This window comes from Rhineura floridana, chromosome 7, assembly GCF_030035675.1.
Source record: "Rhineura floridana isolate rRhiFlo1 chromosome 7, rRhiFlo1.hap2, whole genome shotgun sequence".
In the NCBI taxonomy this organism is placed as follows: domain Eukaryota; kingdom Metazoa; phylum Chordata; class Lepidosauria; order Squamata; family Rhineuridae; genus Rhineura; species Rhineura floridana.
The window spans coordinates 129,216,730-129,236,082 of NC_084486.1; the positions used below are offsets into that span (position 1 = coordinate 129,216,730).

A 19,353-nucleotide genomic window follows, 5' to 3' on the forward strand; every position below is an offset into this window, starting at 1 on the left:
CTAGTCTGAGAGGAAAGAGGGGGGGAAATAGAAGAGAGCAATACTTACAAGGGTAACCAGCAGCAGTTCTCTTCCCCCCATAACGGCAAGAATGCTGTCAGTGTACAGAGGCACACACTCTTTTGCCAAGGGAGTGTTAGTCATTCATCCCAGTCTAGAGAGACTTTAGCTCCACCTGCCCACGTTTTCCCCAAATTCAAATCCTGGCACAGTGTCAAGGAAGGCATGTGCACCCATTGTCCTACTGGAAATTAGTCCAAATGCAAACAGAAAGCACGTCTCCCCAGCAAGCACTTGTCCAACAAAATTGCTGGCTCGAACAAAGAAAACTGTCGTCATAGAATGTGGCAATGCCACATAGAGAAAGTCACACTTTACACTAAGATTTTTTAAAAAACAAAATCCCCAGATGACGAATGTTAGAAGGAAATAAACAGAGTCGGGGCAGGATCTTCAGTTTGGAAACAGATACTGCTATACAAGCAGGCTTGCCCAACTTTTCTTTGGCAGCAAGCCTTCATCCAAGACACAATTGACCCTTCAATGCCAGACCCACCACACATATATCAGTAACACAAACAGAGGGGAAAAAATAGCACAGCGTAAGTGAGCTACACAAACTTGTTTAACAAGGCAACAATTCCATTAACTATTGAACTAAGTTCTCACATCAGAAGTGAAAGATCAGGAAAAAAGGAGAGCTGAACTTTCCACCCACACCCGGATGGGTTCCAGCCTCCTTTATTTATGATCTTTTCCTTTCCAGACATTGAATTTGTTCAGCTCTTGTGTCATTTGAAGGATGACCCCGTGCATATTTATTTAGAACATATATAAAACAGGCATGTTTATTTAGGAAAGCTGCAAACCAAGTGGATGAAGCAATCTTGGGTGGCTTCCCATTTCAGACTGGCTAATTGATTACAAACTGTGATGCAGCCAAAAGGGGGTGGGCGGGCGTTGAAGAATCGGTAACACTAAGAGAAAAACCAGGTAGATATAGTAGGAATAATAATTTTTAAAAGAGTAAGAAGGGATAGAAGTTCTGGTTTGCAGAGAAAATGGCAGTGGGAAAGGAAGTAGGATTTGACAATGAGGGGAAGAAATGCCAAGACATTGAGGAAAATTACTGGTGATGAGGACAAGGGAGCAAGGAAGGTTGAGGAATAATACTCAGCATGGAGCTTCAGCTTGGGAAAGGATAAGGGAAGCTCGGATAATGGCAACAAGGCAGAGGGCCTTCTCAGTGGTGGCCCCCAAATTATGGAATGATCTTTTTGATGAGGTGCGCCTGGCACCAACACTGTTATCTTTTCGGCGCCAGGTCAAGACTTTCCTCTTCTCCCAGGCATTTTAGCATGTGTTCTATATCGTTTAAAATTTTTAAATTGTGTTTTAAATTGTTTTTTAAAAGACACATTTTAAATTGTATTTGTTTTTAGTTATTGTAAACCACCCAGAGAGCTTCGGCTATGGGGCGGTATACAAGCTTAATAAATAAATAAAATAGATAAATAAGGCCAGCCCCACCATTAGGCAGAGGGAGACGTCTGCTTCAGGCAGTTGATACTGAGGTATATGGAAGGGCAGTGATGACAGTCCCCTGGCCCTTCCTTTTCAGTTCCCCTGGCTGTCTCCCTCTGTCAAGAGACAGAGCTGTGTGTTACAGGCCAAGATGAATATCTGTTTCAATTTCTCTCCATTCCTAATTTTTCCATTCTTAAGGTTGGTTCTCCACATTTCTACACCACTGTGATTTTTCTTTTAAAAAATCCTCATGATCCACATTTTAGTGTGGATTTCTTTTAATGCACATGTTTTGCATGCAATTTTACCAAATATACACATTTTTACAAATCAATTTCCTAACACGATGAATTTTTTGTAAGTTATTTTCACGAATATATGCATTTTTGTACACGTTACTTGCCTGGAGAAGTGCATTGCAAAAATTGGCTAAGTTCGGATTTCAAAGGGTGGTTGTGTTTCAGTTCACATCTTCTTTCAGTAAATATGAATTAGGGAGGTTTGGCTTTAAATGTGAACTGAATCCAATTTCTCTCCCATTCCTAGCATGTGGCATACTCTGCATCCCCTAAGTTGAGGACTTGCACCTGAGGACAACAGTGGTGGACACTGTGGGATGCATTCAACTAAGTCCTACTCAGAGTAGACTCAGTGAAATTAATGAAGCTAAATTAGGCATACCTATTAACTTTAATGGGTCTAAGAACAGAACTAACACTGGATACCATCCTGTATCATTGGCAGTACTGAAGCAAGGTGCACCTCCCAGGCTAGTTAGCTTCTGTCTATGGAGTGTGTGTGTGTGTGTGCCAAAATATCTTGGGCTAGGCTGGGGAAAGGGAAAAGAGTGGTGACGACTAGAGTAGGGAAGAAGGCAGACGAAAAGGGCAAAGCACCAACTGGGATCAATAATAGCTAAAGTAGAAGAGCCTGTAATGGGATCTAATGGAACTGAGAGACATGTAATAGGAGTTAAAAGCAAAGTGGGCTTGACAGAAAATGAGGTTGAAAATGGACTCCTTTAACAAAATCAAAAGTTTCCTGTGGCAGTGAATCCTGGGAAATTTGTTAATAAAATTGGGGTTGTTCCAAGCAAAATGGGACAGTTGGGGAGGGTAAGTGGTCACTAAATCTATCCCTATCCATATACCCGTGTGTTATGAAGACAATAAATTCATTTGCTCCCACAATGTAGACATGATGGATGGCAATTCACTGGCATTATTGTCACTCTAGTTACTTTGAAAATATTTTTACCGCGTTTCTACTAAAAGTAACATTCAAGGCAGGTCACAAAATAATTAAATATTAAAATACAATTTCACTTTTAAACAAGGCAAGGCAGCAGATAAAAGCATACAGCAGCACAGCATGAACTAGCACAAGTTATAAGCAAATTCAGAAACTTCCAGTAGCAGCCACTAAGCACAAAAAAACTCAGACTAAAAAATAAAGCCATAGCAGCTCACAAAGCAACAGCAGTACAAAAGCAAATCTACAGACCCACAGTTTTAATGTTCAAGAATATAAACTTCTTTGGTGTCAACAAAAAATAGAATGGTATGTGTTTATTCATTAACATCAGAAGAAACCACACATTAGGTGGTGAAACACAAACAACAGGCAAGTGCTTGAAAAGTAGCTGCTGATTGAGGCTGCAATCTCGTACATGTCTACTCAGAAGTAAGCTCTATTGGGTTCAGTGGGACTTACTCACAGGTAAGTGTGTATTCGATTGCAGCCCAAGGCTGAAAAGAACATTTGCAGAAATTCAGAATTTTCCAGCATTTCCAACTTCACAGCTCAGATTATAAACAGGAAATTTCAAATTCATAGTGAGCGCTTTGGACGTATCATCATGTTTTGATAGGTTTGGATGGCATCAGATGTAAACTTTCATATGCTGTTAGCCATAAAGAATTGCTCTGATTTCAAGTCTTATTCTGTTACATACAATATTTAACACAATTGTTATAGGACATGATCGGATATCAAATATTTGGTGAGCATTTGGCAAATATTTGAGTATTTTGGGGACTCTGCGATAATATTTGATAGCAAAATTCACAGAGGAAAAACCAGATGACAATTTTGTGAGTTATTTCATTAAATCTCGAATGCTAATGAAAATATACTTACATTAGAGACATTAAATTGATATAAGAGGTAGGTTCCTTTTGCCACTGTATCTAAAATATAAGGAAATAAATTTTCAATTGTTAAATAATGTGTGACAAGACAAAATTAATCACAACACTAGCTAAATTACACTGCAGAATTGTTTTCTGTACAAGGATAAAATCGGTTATCAGCTTTTCAAAATTCTCCTTTCCTGCTGGAAGACACCTGAAAAGCAACGCAATGGATAACCAAATAAATATGGAATAGCATGAAGTGGAACCTGCAACAAAATGTTGCAGTATGAAGTACTGCCGAATAGGATGTCAGCCAGCCAACTATGCCTCTTCAGGGATACTCCATTCTATCCCCCATTCTCATGGTATTCCATCCCATAATAGTAAGATTCTTTCCCAGTGAACATGCTTGGTCTTTTTTGAGCTGTTTTTGCCCCCTCTCTTCTAGGGCTTTCATCTTTTTTTAAGTACTTCTGAAAAGCCTGGGGTTCTCCTAAACCTGCTGATGCCTCTTTGTGTATGGATGCCATTTTCGCCGCATAAGGACCTAGCCAAAAAATAAAAATTAAAAAAGAATGGGGGGAGCACCAAGATAGGAAACAAAAAGGGCACATGGTCCACAGTCACTGGTGATGGACTATTTATTAAGCTCAACACATCTGGAGAACTCTCCTTCACCAGTTCCTTCACTCTGACAAATTCTGGATCAAAGAGATCTAAATAATAGCAAATTGTTCTTATTCATATAATGTATCCAGAAATAATTCTAATGTCAGGCCGACTATGTTTTTTTCCCTTGACAGTTGACTTGATGGCAGTTTGAATCCTCACTGGAGGGGTCTTGATGTAGTTGCCCTCTCCCTTGCCAATGTCAGTGGTGGTTCTGGCTGTCTTGCCCCCTGGGAGCAGCCCAAATCCAATCCAGGATTATGATGTCCAGGACAGGAGGACATGGCAGCTCCTACCACATGGTCCTTACAGAGATATCATGAATGCTGTTACAGACCTGCAATTTATCTCTGTGTATCATATGTTAGGGCTCACTAGGGTTGTCAGCTTTTGATCTACAAGGGAGTTTTAACATCAGTTTGCTATACACCAAACTTTCAGATTTCCTCAGATCAAGCTGCTGTTAAAAGGCACAAGAGGAGGCCAAAGCCATTTTTGTTTCGGTCAGCTGACAACTCTGCATCAACACAGATGTAGTCACTGCTCTGAGGAGGAGAAAAATAAGGGGAAAGCATGTACTGAATAATTTACCATTTATTGTGACATTCTAATATCCTGAGGTTACATGAGGGATTTGCTGCTCTTGTGACATTTCACTCCCACTCTCATATTTTCAAAGTTCAAAATTTCAAAACACCACAGCGCTGTAGAAGGGGAAAAAGGCTTAATAAACTGTATGTCTGTCAAAGGAATTCACAGTCTTTGGAGTTGCACTGCATTTCAGTCCCAGAGCATCAGTGTTACAAAACAGACAGTACCTTTTCCTACAGTAACATCTGTTAATAAGGGCGTGTGTGTTTGTGTGTGCACATGCGTAGCAGAAGATATAGACCCTGGACAGAAAAAAAAAGTATGCCCCTAATCCAGTGCTTCCTTTCAGGTACAAGAACGCCAATCTGGATATTGAGTTCCTGCACCTTTAAGGGATTTTCCATTTATTTTAATTGAGGGATGGCACAACTACAGAAAATCTCCAGGCAATTCTAACTCCCAACCAAATCTTAATCAACGTGGAAAAAAGTTTGCCAGCAATTTTACTTGTAAGTAAAAGCGGGAAAAAGATTACCATGTGTAAGAAATAAGGGCGGTGGCTCAGAGGCAGAGGATCTGCCTTGCGCAGAAGGTCTTAATCCCCAGCACCTCCAGGTAGGGTTGATAATGTCCCCTGTCTGAAAGTCACTACCAGTCACTACTGAGCTAGATAGACCAATTGCTTTACTCGGTATAAGGTCACTTCCTACATTCCTCTGGGGGACAGAGATGCTCTTGAGAAGGAAAGATGTAGAAGTTGACTCTTCCTTCTCTAGAAATATTAGCCATGACAATTTCTTTGAAATACAAAACATGTTTCATGAAGTATAAAACTTGAAATATAAAACAAGTAATAACCCTTAGGTACTGGGGACAAAACCTTTAAGCTGAAGTTTGCTATGTTGTGTCAAGAAGAAAACAGTGTTTGTCCTCCCCGTGAGCCTAGCAAAAACAGGTGGGATGGGGAAAGAAAGTCATTGCATTCCCTCCCGGATGAAAGCAGGACCTCGTGCCAACAAGTGGGCACACACTTTGTCAGGACACTAGTCACTATGGGTGGAACCAACAGGGTTACATAAACCTGCTTCACTCTTAAAGCTCTTCATGGTATCAACCCACCTGGGGGAAGGGACATCGCTCAGTGGTAGAGCATCTGCCTTGCATGCAGACGGTCCTGAGTTCAACCCCCCCTCCCCATTTCCAGGTAGGGCTGAGAGAGACTCCTGCCTGAAACCCTAGACAGCTACTGCCAGTCACTGAAGGCAATACTGAGCTAGATGGACCAATAGTCTGACCTGGTATAAGGCAGCTTTCTATGTACCCTCAGAGAAGACACTGTAGATTTTTAACAGTGGTTGCTAGTGGAGTTTCTCGCCTACTCTATACTACTTCTGAATGGAATTTGTGGAAGTGAAATCAGCTCAGTAGGTTGGGCACAATGTCAGTGCAGGGTGGTGAATTAAATCAGCAAGACAGCACCCAGGACACCTTTAGGTTGTAGGTTCATCCTAAAGGGCTCTGAGACCCTGGGGCAGGGAAAAGATCTCCTATGAGACTTAAATGGAGCACACACCCAATGTCTTGTGGCTTGTGTGGGGGAGAATGAATTGGGAAGTTCCCCCTCAATCAAGATGTGGCCAGCCAAGCCAAAGCAAGGATATACATTACCTGAGTCCAATGCAAAAATTAGAGAGTACTCATGGTGAATCTTTTTCCATAATTGTATTTCCATACTAGAAAAAGCTTGACGTATTGAATTTCTGCCTGCCAAACTGCCTAAGAACTGCTTTTCCCCAATGCCAATGCTCAACTTAAGCTTAGGCTACCATCTTGTACCCACATACTTGGAAGTAAGCCCCATTAAACACAAAGAGACTTATTTCTGAGTAGGAATGTACAGTATACCAGTGCACTGTAAGTTTGCCAGACAGTGAATTCTTAATGAGTCCCTGGTCTTTCGATCCTGCAAAGCAGGAGATATGCCTAAGTCTCTTTGAAAAGTTTTCACATTTTCCTTTTGCAGGGAGGGGGGCTCTTTAGCATTCTTCCATGTTTATTGTGTAGTAGTATTTACAGAAAATAACTTCTAGGGAGTATCTTATCTCAGGTGAACCCAGCATAGGAAAGATGCATCCTGGTTGCTAGGGAAAAGGAAAGGCAAACTAGGGAGATTCCAAAGACTAGGAAAAAAAAGATAAAAGCAGGAAAAATGTACTAAAAGGGGAGGACAAAACAGTAGCTGTTAAGGACCCCAGGGACTGCAATTCCCTGGTGACCAAACAACTCACTTATTGATCATAGCTCTGACTTTACTCAATGGCTAATAACACTGACAGGCAGGAGCAGCCAGGCTGGCTCATTTCACATAAATCGCTTAGAAGGTTACCTGCACATTTTGCGCCATAACTTTCTTTCCAGGACGGCTAGAGACATATTTTTTAAATGAAAGCTCAGACCTTGAGCTATCTGAATGTGGAACCATTGAAGGCCTTCACAGGTGCCATGGCACTGTGGATAACGGGTTGGTGACCCCTGTTGTAGCAGTCAGCAACTACTCAAGGCGTTCACTGTTTACAGAAATTGTCAGCCAAATTATAGTTTGTTACATTTTTTACAGCAGCCCAGGCTTTTACCAGATTTAAATGACTGAAGATTGTCTGAAAGTTTGTGTATTTTTTTCTTTATGAAGAAAAAAAGGAATCATATTTCAAGAGGCAAAATGTGTAACTGTTATTGTCCAAACCTTTAGAAAATACTGCAAAACAGCTGTCAAAAATAAAGTTGTATTCTGCACAGGCAGTGGAGCATAATGTCCTTCCTAGGGCAGAGTTCTTTCTTATCCCCCAACAAGCTGTTGTTGAAACTCAGGAAATCTCAATGGTACCGTGATCAGATAAGGAAGTCCGAATATCTACGGTGTACATGCAGAAATATTTGAGCATGCACATAATGGTACCTACAGAACATCTCTAAGAACCTTTGCAAAATGTTCCCCTGCTCTTAAAAACTTTGGGATCTTTATTTTTACTAATTGTTTGCATGGGGTGACACTAATCTAGATATACTTGACCTCAGCTGAAATTTCTCAGAAGGCATTTTTTCTTGATAATTTTTCTTTTGAGATTTTTCTTTTTCTCACCCACCCTAGAATAAGAAGGCCACTTGCAAAACTTGTTCTGAATATTTTCCATGGTAATGTCCTGGGACGACACTAGGGTTGGGGCATTCCTGAGTATGAAAAATGGTGGCCAGGCTGCTAACACAGTTGTTGCTGCAACCACATGCAGTAGTAACAAACAAAACCCTTTTTTAAAAGAAAAGAAAGGATCTCTGCTACTGCCACTGGTAATATTTAGTTCCATTCCCCCAAGAAAGTGCCGGAGAATTTCTCACTGTCTGTAGAGAAATTCAGAGAAATGGATTCTCCACTTTCTCTGCCACAAATAAGATGGAGAATTTCAAGAGGCTATTTGCATACAGCTGTATTTTATATAGGGATGTAATTTCTCTTCCAACCATGTTTGTCACATGCAGAACGGTTTCCATTTGGCTGTAGTTTGGCTTCCATCAAATACTACGTTATTCCTGCAGTTTGGCTTTCATTAAATACTATGTTAAAACAGCTCTCCATGCTGTTTTACATAATTATTTACATAACTGGCATATTACCAATTTAAATGTAATTATTTCCATGCCATTTATTTCAATGCAGCACAATGCAAAGGGAGGGGAGTCATAAATTATGTACCATTTACAGACTGAAAACAACAACAGCAAATACTGATTGTATCCACTGGATTCATTTCCATTCCGGACACGTGAAAAATATGCAAATGCATGCAATTTCTGCTCCCATTTTCATTAGAATTCTCCAACCCCTATTTTTATACAATTTTCACTTCCATTATTCTAATATTAGTGGGCTTACCTTTGGTTACTCCATCATCCCAGAATAATTCTCCAGCAGCTTTTCCACCATCATCCAAGGCAATTATAAGTCCCATAGGTTTTGAACGGCTGTTTAAAAACAACACACATGACAATATTTTAGGGTTGCATGCAAGCTGAAGGATTATAGTTTGGCAAATACTACTCTAGATATATTTATGACTATTGCTCTCTCTTTTTAATATATATATGGGATGGAAAACTCTCTCAATTTTGATTATCTTGGTTTTTCATTGTTCCAATCTTAAATTTAGTTCTCTGCATATCTGCAGCAATTTGTGATTTGTTTTTTTAAAAATCCTCATGAAAATTCTCCAGTATTTTAGTGTGAATTTCTTCGGATAAACTTATTTTTATAGGCAGTTTTAATGTACACCGTTTTGCAAGCCATTTTTGCAAAATGATGTCTGCCATGCCCCCACTATGATGAACTTCCGCCGGGCCTTGAAGACCTGGCTTTTGAGACAGGCCTTTGGGGAGAGTTAGGTTGTTATTACTCTTGGTTGAGATTTTACTGTTTTAATGTATCTGTATGCTTTTTTTGTGTACGTCACTCAGAGTGACTGGACAACCAGCCAGATGGGCGACTAACAAATCTAATAATAAAATTAAATAATAAAATAATAAATAAAATAATAAATAAAATATGCATTTTTGTCATATAATGCATATTTTCATATATATGGCATATATTCATTTTTATGCACACTTCCCCCTAATATATGCATTTTTGTAAACATTGTTTGGTTCATAAACTGCATTGTAAAATTTGAATAAGTGTGAATTTCAAAGAATGGCTCTGAAGGAGAAATGGGCCCAAATATTGTGACAAATGTGAGAGACTGAACCGGTATAGAATAGAGCCCTACCTGGATGAGAGGCTGGGAAGGAGTGGTTATGTGGCTGTTTGACACTATATTGCCAAGATCAGAAGTTCTCAAACTATGGTCTGTGGACCACCAGTGGTCTGCGAGCTTCAAGCTAGTGGTCCATGTTATGTATTTGAAGAGCAACGGCAGCAACAACTGCTCTTCATTATCTCAGCCTCCACTTTGAACTGTTGTGATCCAGGACTGTCAAGGGGCAGTGCTTGAGCAGAAAGGCAGATGCTCCTTTGCAAGCCCCTTCCATGCAGCAGCTCTTTTCCCCTTCTGGTCACATGTTTAAACATGGCTCATGTGGGTGTGGTGGGGGGAGAGATATGAATGGAAGCCTTTCCTTCTTGCATCCCTTTCCGATGCATGCTTAGGCAATGTTTTGAACCCTGGTTAAACAAGTGATCAATGGCATGGGGGTGGGGAGAGAAACCTCAGCAGGCTGTCTACAGAGACGCTCCTTTCCCTGCCCCCCAACTGCTTGCAGGGGGGCCTTCCATCCCATGGATTCCACTTGTCAAGAGCCATCCCTATAGCAACACCCTACAGGACCATGCTCCCCACCACTCCCCATCAGGTATGGCAGATGCAACATCTTTTTCCCCTCTTTTATCCAGCCCTAGCTGCAGTAGTGCTTGTCAGGACTGACATCAGGTCTGGTGGCCATTCCCACACTTTTTCTCTTTTGCAGTTTGTGCATGCATGCAAAGGGTCTGTCCAGGAAAAGAATCAGTCAGAGAAGTGATTGCTTGAAAAACAGTGCTCTCAATTTCTTATTGCAACTGCTGTCCTTCCACTCCTACACTCTCCATGCTTCCTTTCTTGTTTTGTACACCCCTTTAAAGCCCCCCCCTTTGAAGCACAAGTCTCCTTTCCTCCTCTACGGCCTAGACATTTGAGTGGTATTGTTGAGAGACACCAGGTAAAGAGGAGTAAACCAATAAGGATTTCCAGGTTGCGAACCATGATCCTTACTTGCAAGTAAGCGCCCTATGGATGCGCTGTATGTGGGGTTACCCTTGAAAACAGTCTAGAAATTGCAGCTGGTACAGAATGCAGCAGCACGTTTGATCACACATTGTCGCCGCCGGGAGCATATTACCCCGGTGTTAAGAGATCTGCACTGGTTACCAGTTGTTTACCGGGCCCAATTCAAGGTGTTGGTTTTGACCTTTAAAACCCTATATGGTTTCGGCCCAGTTTATCTGAAGGAACGCCTCCAGCATCACCAATTATGCCGCCTAACAAGATCAGCCACACAGGACCTTCTCTTGGTCCCACCAGTCAGAACAGCTAGGCTGCTGCGGACCAGAGAGAGGGCATTCTCAGTTGTGGCCCCCACTCTCTGGAATTCTCTCCCTTTCGATCTCCGTCATGCCTCCTCCCTGATGGGTTTTCGCCAGGCCTTAAAAACCTGGCTATTCAGGCAGGCCTACAGAATTCTCGGGGTGGTTGAGTTTTTATAATGTATTAATTGATGTTTAGATTATTTTTGTACTGCTGATTATATATTGTATTTTATCTTGGTTGCTGTAAGTCGCCTAGAGTGTCCGTTAATTCGGACAGATAGGCGACTAACAAATAAAATTTATTATTATTTATTATTAAGGTTCTTTTTGAGTAAAGGTGCATGTGGCCAAGCTTCTCTGGCTGCAGTCCTATGCATATCTACCACTGATCATCTACCATGAGGCTTACTTCTGAGTAAATATGCAAGGGCAAAGGAAGAGAAGGTAACCACTTTTAATGGATTTTTGTAGATATCAGATCATATAGAATGCTTTGAGTTTCAGCCCTTTCCCACCTCTTAAAACAGAAAACTTGCCTTTTGCAACCAATCCCACCAAATTCCTCCCATCTTGGTTCCATGTGCTCATGGTAATAGTTTTTCAAACTTGAGGGATAACTGGAAATATTTTAATGTCAAAATTGTAATTATAATGTTTATTATAGTGGGCAAACTAAGGGAGCTATGTCAAGAAGCCAGTTAAATATGTTTTATTGCGATGGTGGCCATGAATTACGGACAAGTAACAGCTGATCTGACATTCTTTGTGGACTTTTCAAGAGGATTTGATTGTAAAAGTCTTAAACAGGGTGGGTTTTCAGCCCTTGTTGCCCTCAAATCTAAATACAGAAGCAAAATGGATACTGAATCTGACCTAAGATTCAAGTTGATGAATATTCCCCTCTAACATCAAATAACTTTCTTTAATACAACATGCACATCCTATCACATTAAATATCCATATTGATTTTTAATTTTAATTCCATAGAATTAAAATTGTAATACAATTTAAATAAAATAATAAATGAAAATACAATTAAAATCCTACAGCAGCTAGCACAGCACAACTCCTATCCAATCATGGTTAGGATAGGTAACACTGACCATGGGGGAGAAGGAGGGGAAGGGGAAGGAGCAGATTGGAGGGGGGCGTAGGAAGGGGGAGGAGAGGGCAGGTTTGACCATTTGCATGTTTATAGAGTTCAGTGGTTATATGCTTATAGAGTTCAATATGTAACTTTAAAGTTGACAATGAGGCCACTGAACTTGTCAACAATTATCAATACCTCGGTACAGTCATTAACCAAAATGGAGACAATAGTCAAATAACCGGAAGAAGGCTAGGACTGGGGAGGGCAGCTGTGAGAGAACTAGAAAAGGTCCTCAAATTCAAAGATTTATCACTGAACACTAAAGTCAGGATCATTCAGACCATGGTATTCCTGATCTCTATATATGGATGTGAAGTTGGACAGTGAAAAAAGTGGATAAGAGAAAATTCAACTCATTTGAAATGTGGTGCTGGAGGAGAGCTTTGTGCATACCATGGACTGCGAAAAAGACAAATAATTGGGTGTTAGAACAAATTAAACCAGAACTATCACTAGAAGCTAAAATGATGAAACTGAGGTTATCATACTTTGGACACATCATGAGAAGACATGATTCACTAGAAAAGACAATAATGCTGGGAAAAACAGAAGGAAGTAGAAAAAGAGGAAGACCAAACAAGAGATGGGTTGATTCCATAAAGGAAGCCACAGACCTGAACTTACAAGATCTGAACAGGGTGGTTCATGACAGATGCTACTGAAGGTCACTGATTCATAGGGTTGCCATAAGTCATAATCGACTTGAAGGCACATAACAGCAGCAACAACAAATGCTTTATTTGATGGTTTGTAAACCACTTTGAGATTATTATTATTTTAACAAAAATAGAATGCTGTAGAAATTGTGTAAGTAAGTAAATAAATAAACAAATGGTAAACCAATAATTTTCAGAAAGCTACTTATTTCCATTCAGATACAACCTGTAGTCCTTAGTTGACTTTCCTCACAGAAGACAGAGAAGATTGCATTCATGGCTCCTAATCTGGCCCTTAGGATATACCTGTAAACAGTTGTGTTGGCTGGTTGCTGGGTAGGAAAGATGTAGCCTCCTCGGAGGTGAAGTCCTAGTGTGTCTGCTGGGAGATTCATCTGGCACTCCTTTTTCCTCCAAGGAAATATTATGCCCTAATATTTGAGAGTGAGGAGGATACAGAAGATATTACTTTGACAATGTTCATGAGGCATCTAATTTAAGGTTGCTATATGAGTTCCTTTGAAAATAAGAACACACATTTCTGATCTCTCTAGAAATCAAATGGGCAAAAATATTTTACAATTTAATTTTGATGCAGTTATCATCCAGCATAACAAAATGATCCCACTATAAATTGATCAGCACATAAAGAAAGAAGGCTCTTTAAGAACATAAGAACATAAGAAGAGCCTGCTGGATCAGGCCAGTGGCCCATCTAGTCCAGCATCCTGTTCTCACAGTGGCCAACCAGGTGCCTGGGGGAAGCCCGCAAGCAGGACCCGAGTGCAAGAACACTCTCCCCTCCTGAGGCTTCCAGCAACTGGTTTTCAGAAGCATGCTGCCTCTGACTAGGGTGGCAGAGCACAGCCATCATGGCTAGTAGCCATTGATAGCCCTGTCCTCCATGAATTTGTCTAATCTTCTTTTAAAGCCATCCAAGCTGGTGGCCATTACTGCATCTTGTGGGAGCAAATTCCATAGTTTAACTATGCACTGAGTAAAGAAGTACTTCCTTTTGTCTGTCCTGAATCTTCCAACATTCAGCTTCTTTGAATGACCACGAGTTCTAGTATTATGAGAGAGGGGGAAGAACTTTTCTCTATCCACTTTCTCAATGCCATGCATAATTTTATACACTTCTATCATGTCTCCTCTGACCCGCCTTTTCTCTAAACTAAAAAGCCCCAAATGCTGCAACCTTTCCTCATAAGGGAGTCGCTCCATCCCCTTGATCATTCTGGTTGCCCTCTTCTGAACCTTTTCCAACTCTATAATATCCTTTTTGAGATGAGGCGACCAGTACTGTACACAGTATTCCAAATGCGGCCGCACCATAGATTTATACAACGGCATGATGATATCGGCTGTTTTATTTTCAATACCTTTCCTAATTATCGCTAGCATGGAATTTGCCTTTTTCACAGCTGCCGCACACTGGGTCGACATTTTCATCGTGCTGTCCACTACAACCCCGAGGTCTCTCTCCTGGTCGGTCACCGCCAGTTCAGACCCCATGAGCGTATATGTGAAATTCAGATTTTTTGCTCCAATATGCATAATTTTACACTTGTTTATATTGAATTGCATTTGCCATTTTTCCGCCCATTCACTCAGTTTGGAGAGGTCTTTTTGGAGCTCTTCGCAATCCCTTTTTGTTTTAACAACCCTGAACAATTTAGTGTCGTCAGCAAACTTGGCCACTTCACTGCTCACTCCTAATTCTAGGTCATTAATGAACAAGTTGAAAAGTACAGGTCCCAATACCGATCCTTGAGGGACTCCACTTTCTACAGCCCTCCATTGGGAGAACTGTCCGTTGATTCCTACTCTCTGCTTTCTGCTTCTTAACCAATTCCTTATCCACAAGAGGACCTCTCCTCTTATTCCATGACAGCTAAGCTTCCTCAGAAGCCTTTGGTGAGGTACCTTGTCAAACGCTTTTTGAAAGTCTAAGTACACTATGTCCACTGGATCACCTCTATCTATATGCTTGTTGACACTCTCAAAGAATTCTAATAGGTTACTGAGACAGGACTTTCCCTTGCAGAAGCCATGCTGGCTCTGCTTCAGCAAGGCTTGTTCTTCTATGTGCTTAGTTAATCTAGCTTTAATAATACTTTCTACCAGTTTTCCAGGGACAGAAGTTAAGCTAACTGGCCTGTAATTTCCGGGATCCCCTCTGGATCCCTTTTTGAAGATTGGCGTTACATTTGCCACTTTCCAGTCCTCAGGCACGGAGGAGGACTCAAGGGACAAGTTACATATTTTAGTTAGCAGATCAGCAATTTCACCTTTGAGTTCTTTGAGAACTCTCGGGTGGATGCCATGTGGATGCCCGGTGATTTGTCAGTTTTTATATTGTCCATTAAGCTTAGAACTTCCTCTCTCGTTACCACTATTTGTCTTAGTTCCTCAGAATCCCTTCCTGCAAATGTTAGTTCAGGTTCAGGGATCTGCCCTATATCTTCCACTGTGAAGACAGATGCAAAGAATTCATTTAGCTTCTCTGCAATCTCCTTATCGTTCTTTAGTACACCTTTGACTCCCTTATCATCCAAGGGTCCAATTGTCTCCCTAGATGGTCTCCTGCTTTGAATGTATTTATAGAATTTTTTGTTGTTGGTTTTTATGTTCTTAGCAATGTGCTCCTCAAATTCTTTTTTAGCATCCCTTATTGTCTTCTTGCATTTATTTTGCCAGAGTTTGTGTTCTTTTTTATTTTCTTTTTTCTTTCCCAAATCTTATACCAGATATAATTTCAGGAAGTATATAAAAAAATGATTTACTTACTAAAAAATACTGGAAGCCGAATGTTGAAAGTAACGTCTTACTACATATTTTGTTATGTATTACAACTGCTGATCAGCAACTTTTAGAAGTCAGTATTTATCAAGGGAAACGTATATGGAACATTAAAAAAAAATAGCTATTTACTTACTGTCTCATACTCATACCACACAGCATCAGGCATATATGCAGTCACTGTATCCACACCCTGAAATTAAAATAAAATCACTTTTCAAGTGAAATCAAGGAGTACAGATGACAGAAAATATATAAGGTGCTTCCAGAGGGGAGGCTGTGCACACGTTTTGCTGGTTTCATTGTGATTAGGCTTTAACAATCCCTTCACACTGCCTGACCGATATCCTGCATCTTTTCTCTGGTTGTTGTTCAAACTACTGCAAGGGGCATGACAGAACATGTGCAGGACTTGGACCGTAGCCTTTCCCATCCCCTTGGAATCCTCTTTCTGCACCCACTTTTATAAACAAAAAAGCACAAGTTTATTTATTTATTTATACACACGCACACACACTTCCTGAGGCTGAAAATTGATTTTTTTCTGGAAAATGAAAACACACAAATGATTGCTAAACTTGCACTAAAATTTTGGAACTGGATGATACATCAACTGAAAGCTCAATGAAAAACAACGGGGGGGGGGAGAGACAGCTGGAATAAACTGCTGTCTAGAAGTACCCATAGGTGATAGTAATTCCAGATCAACAAAATAATAGCATGGAATGTATTTTAATATTTGATGCAAGGCTAGTCATCGTAAGAACATAAGAAGAGACTGCTGGATCAGTCCAAGGCCCCATTTAGTCCAACATCCTGTTCTCACAGTAGCTGACCAGTTGCACGTGGGAAGCCTGCAAGCATGTCCAAAGCATAAGAGCACTCTCCACTCCTGCAGGTTTTCAGCAAATGGTATTCAGAAGCATACTGGCTCCACCCATAGAGGCAGAGCATAATCGTCATGGCTAATAGTCCATCAGGAAGTTCTCTTGCAGAAGCCTCAGTAAAAATGAATGGGAACTGTGATCTCATTCATTCCACTATGGGTTGTGCAGGTGAGCTTCCTACTGGATTTTGTTCCAACTGTACTGACAATGGCAATGGGTGGTGGGCTTTTAATGGCCAGATCTCTACAGTGCATAACTGTTATTAATATTTATTGTTTTTAAATTTTGTGCTGTAAGCAACTCTGAGGACCTCTATTTAGAAATGGGGTAGGAATGGGGAAAATGTTGTCATGATAAGTAGAAATATTATAAAAACAAGCACATATTTATTAACCTGGAGTTTTTTCTGCCTTTCTATCCATACAGGATGTCAGCTAATAATCAATCAAAAAATATTGTCATCCATATTGCAAAGGTCAGCACAGTACTGCAGAAAGAACAACAAAACAAAGCAAGACCTCATAAGAGGGCCAAAAACAATAATCAGTCTGTAGCCACCCAGGCCCATAGCCAGCCTCAAAGCTCAGGGAGCGGGGAGAACATTTTCCTCTGTAATAAACATAATACTTTTTTTGTAAAAAAAAAAAAAAAAAGTGGAGGGGACAGAAAACAATTAGTGCTACAGTTAGCCCCTGGCTCCATCTGGGTACGGGCCTGCACTCACCCCTTATGAAAATAATGTTTGAGAAAGTGCAAATTTAGAAGAATAACTTCATTTTGGTTCACTTATTGGTTTGTGAAATGCAAATTACTTTTCTTCTTTATACTTTTCTTCCTAATCCCTACTTTCAGGTACATGTGTATAGGACTACAGTCTGAATAGTGTATTTTCCTAAACAGTCCTACATAGCTTGATTAATTGAGGGGTTTTTATCCTTACCTGCTCTCCAAGTACCTCAAAATGGCATACATTGTTTCTATCCCAGCCATTCTACACTGCAACAATATTTTGAAATAGATTAGGATGAGAACTACTGACTGCCCTCTCATCTAGGGAGGGAGGGAGGAGGAATCAGTTGTAAATTGGAATGTGGTGACTGTGACCTGATTGACCTTTGCTTGCATCAGACCACCTCCTGCATGGAGCACATGCTTAGGTCCAAGCTGCTTGTGCATTTTTCTGTCTTTTTTAAAAAAGGCTAATTAATTATATGCAAAAATATGTAAAATAACATATAATACACAGAGAAGAGTCAAGCCCCATGCTGTACAGTATTTCTCATACGTACATATTTTTATACAGTAATATGCACTGATCCATGTATGTGTTTATCTGTTAGTTACATTAGGAAACATGGAATGAATATACATAAAATAATGTGTAACATATGTGTGAATTGTTTGCATTTTTAGAAGAACCAGGGGGGGGGAAATCTTGCTTCTCTCTGAGATTAAAGATTGAGATGGGAATTAGAAAAAAAACCACGAAGATAAGCTCATCATCAAAATTTTCAGAAAATTCCACACTAGTCAGCTTAATGGCTAAGTGGAAATCTGAACCTAGATCTTTCAGGTCCAGATCCAGTGGTAAACCATACTCATATCCCAGTCTTGCCTTATGTCACACTATCCTCATTCAGTGAGGCTTAATCTATTAATCATAGATTCTGAAATTGTTATTTAATTGATAATGATGTTGATTTTTTTCACTTCCATTTCTCACTACATCCGGGCCTTGATGAATGCTGAATTCACAAGTCACATGACCATATACTTCTCTTTTTTTGCAGATTAATAAAATTAGACATACCGGGTCCAGGACTGGAGTAATAAGAAGACCAGGTCCCCACAAGAACTGCCTGTCAATAGCCCAGGTGGCTTCATCTGAGTAGAATCTAAATTAAAAAAGACAATATTAATATTTTGTAAACAAATAGCTTAATGGATTACCTTTCATGATTTAATGGCATTTGAATGCATTTCCTTCCCTTCCCATTCCTTTTTCCTTTTCCATTAGGTGTATTAGATTGTGAACCTGTGGCCAGGGACTGTCTTTGAATCCCTGTACAGTGCATAGGCAATTTTACATGCTTTTATAAGTAAAAAACAATTTATTCTGAATTTCATACAAAAAAAATAAAACTTCAAAGCTTAGAATAAAACTTGGAACCTTAGTAGCATGTTCATGAATTCCACTGATGAGCAGAAAAAAGCTTCTATGCTAGTATTTTAAAAAAATGATCCCAGTGTAAAGGAATTAGGGATTGGTGAGAATTTTGATTCAGTTCACATTTAAAGCTGAAATTTCTCACTTTCCAAAACAACATGAGAACTGAAACACAGCCATCCTTCAAAATTCACACTTATTTGAATTTTAGGATACAGTTCACCAACCAGGCAATGTTTGCATATGTTAGGGGAAAGCGTGCATACAAATGAATATATGAGTGAAAATAATTTGCAAATATGCATTATATGATGAGAAATGGCTTCCAAAAATGTGTACATCAGTCAAAACTGCCTACAAAAATGTATTTATTAGGAGAAATTCACACTAAAATGCTGGAGAATTTTAATAAGGATTTTTTTTAAAAAAAGAAATTACTGCAAAAATGTGGAGAACTGAATTTAACATTGAAAAAATGAGAAACTTGAGAGAACCAAACTAGACAGGTCTTTTTATCTCTAAAAGGAATGCAGACACCTCTCTCTCTCTCTCTCTCTCTCTCTCTGTACCTTTAAATTTTATTTCTTTAATATCCCCTACATTTCCTGCATAAAGATCAGAGGGAAATACATGGGTTTCCCGGCCATTCAAAATTTA

The 19,353-nt window shown here is 39.9% G+C and overlaps 1 protein-coding gene across 1 annotated transcript in view; it reads right to left on the reverse strand.

Annotated features, from left to right (window-relative positions):
• The window catches only part of SI (sucrase-isomaltase), a 169,651-nt gene that overhangs the window by 99,687 nt on the left and 50,611 nt on the right, over positions 1–19,353 (reverse strand). Inside the window, exons 18-22 of the mRNA XM_061637223.1 lie at positions 18,340–18,424; positions 15,779–15,835; positions 13,147–13,271; positions 8,851–8,939; positions 3,667–3,716 (exon numbers count right to left, since the gene is read on the reverse strand). Coding sequence (XP_061493207.1) covers positions 3,667–3,716; positions 8,851–8,939; positions 13,147–13,271; positions 15,779–15,835; positions 18,340–18,424 — 406 coding nt within the window. The remainder of the gene's footprint in view (positions 1–3,666; positions 3,717–8,850; positions 8,940–13,146; positions 13,272–15,778; positions 15,836–18,339; positions 18,425–19,353) is intronic.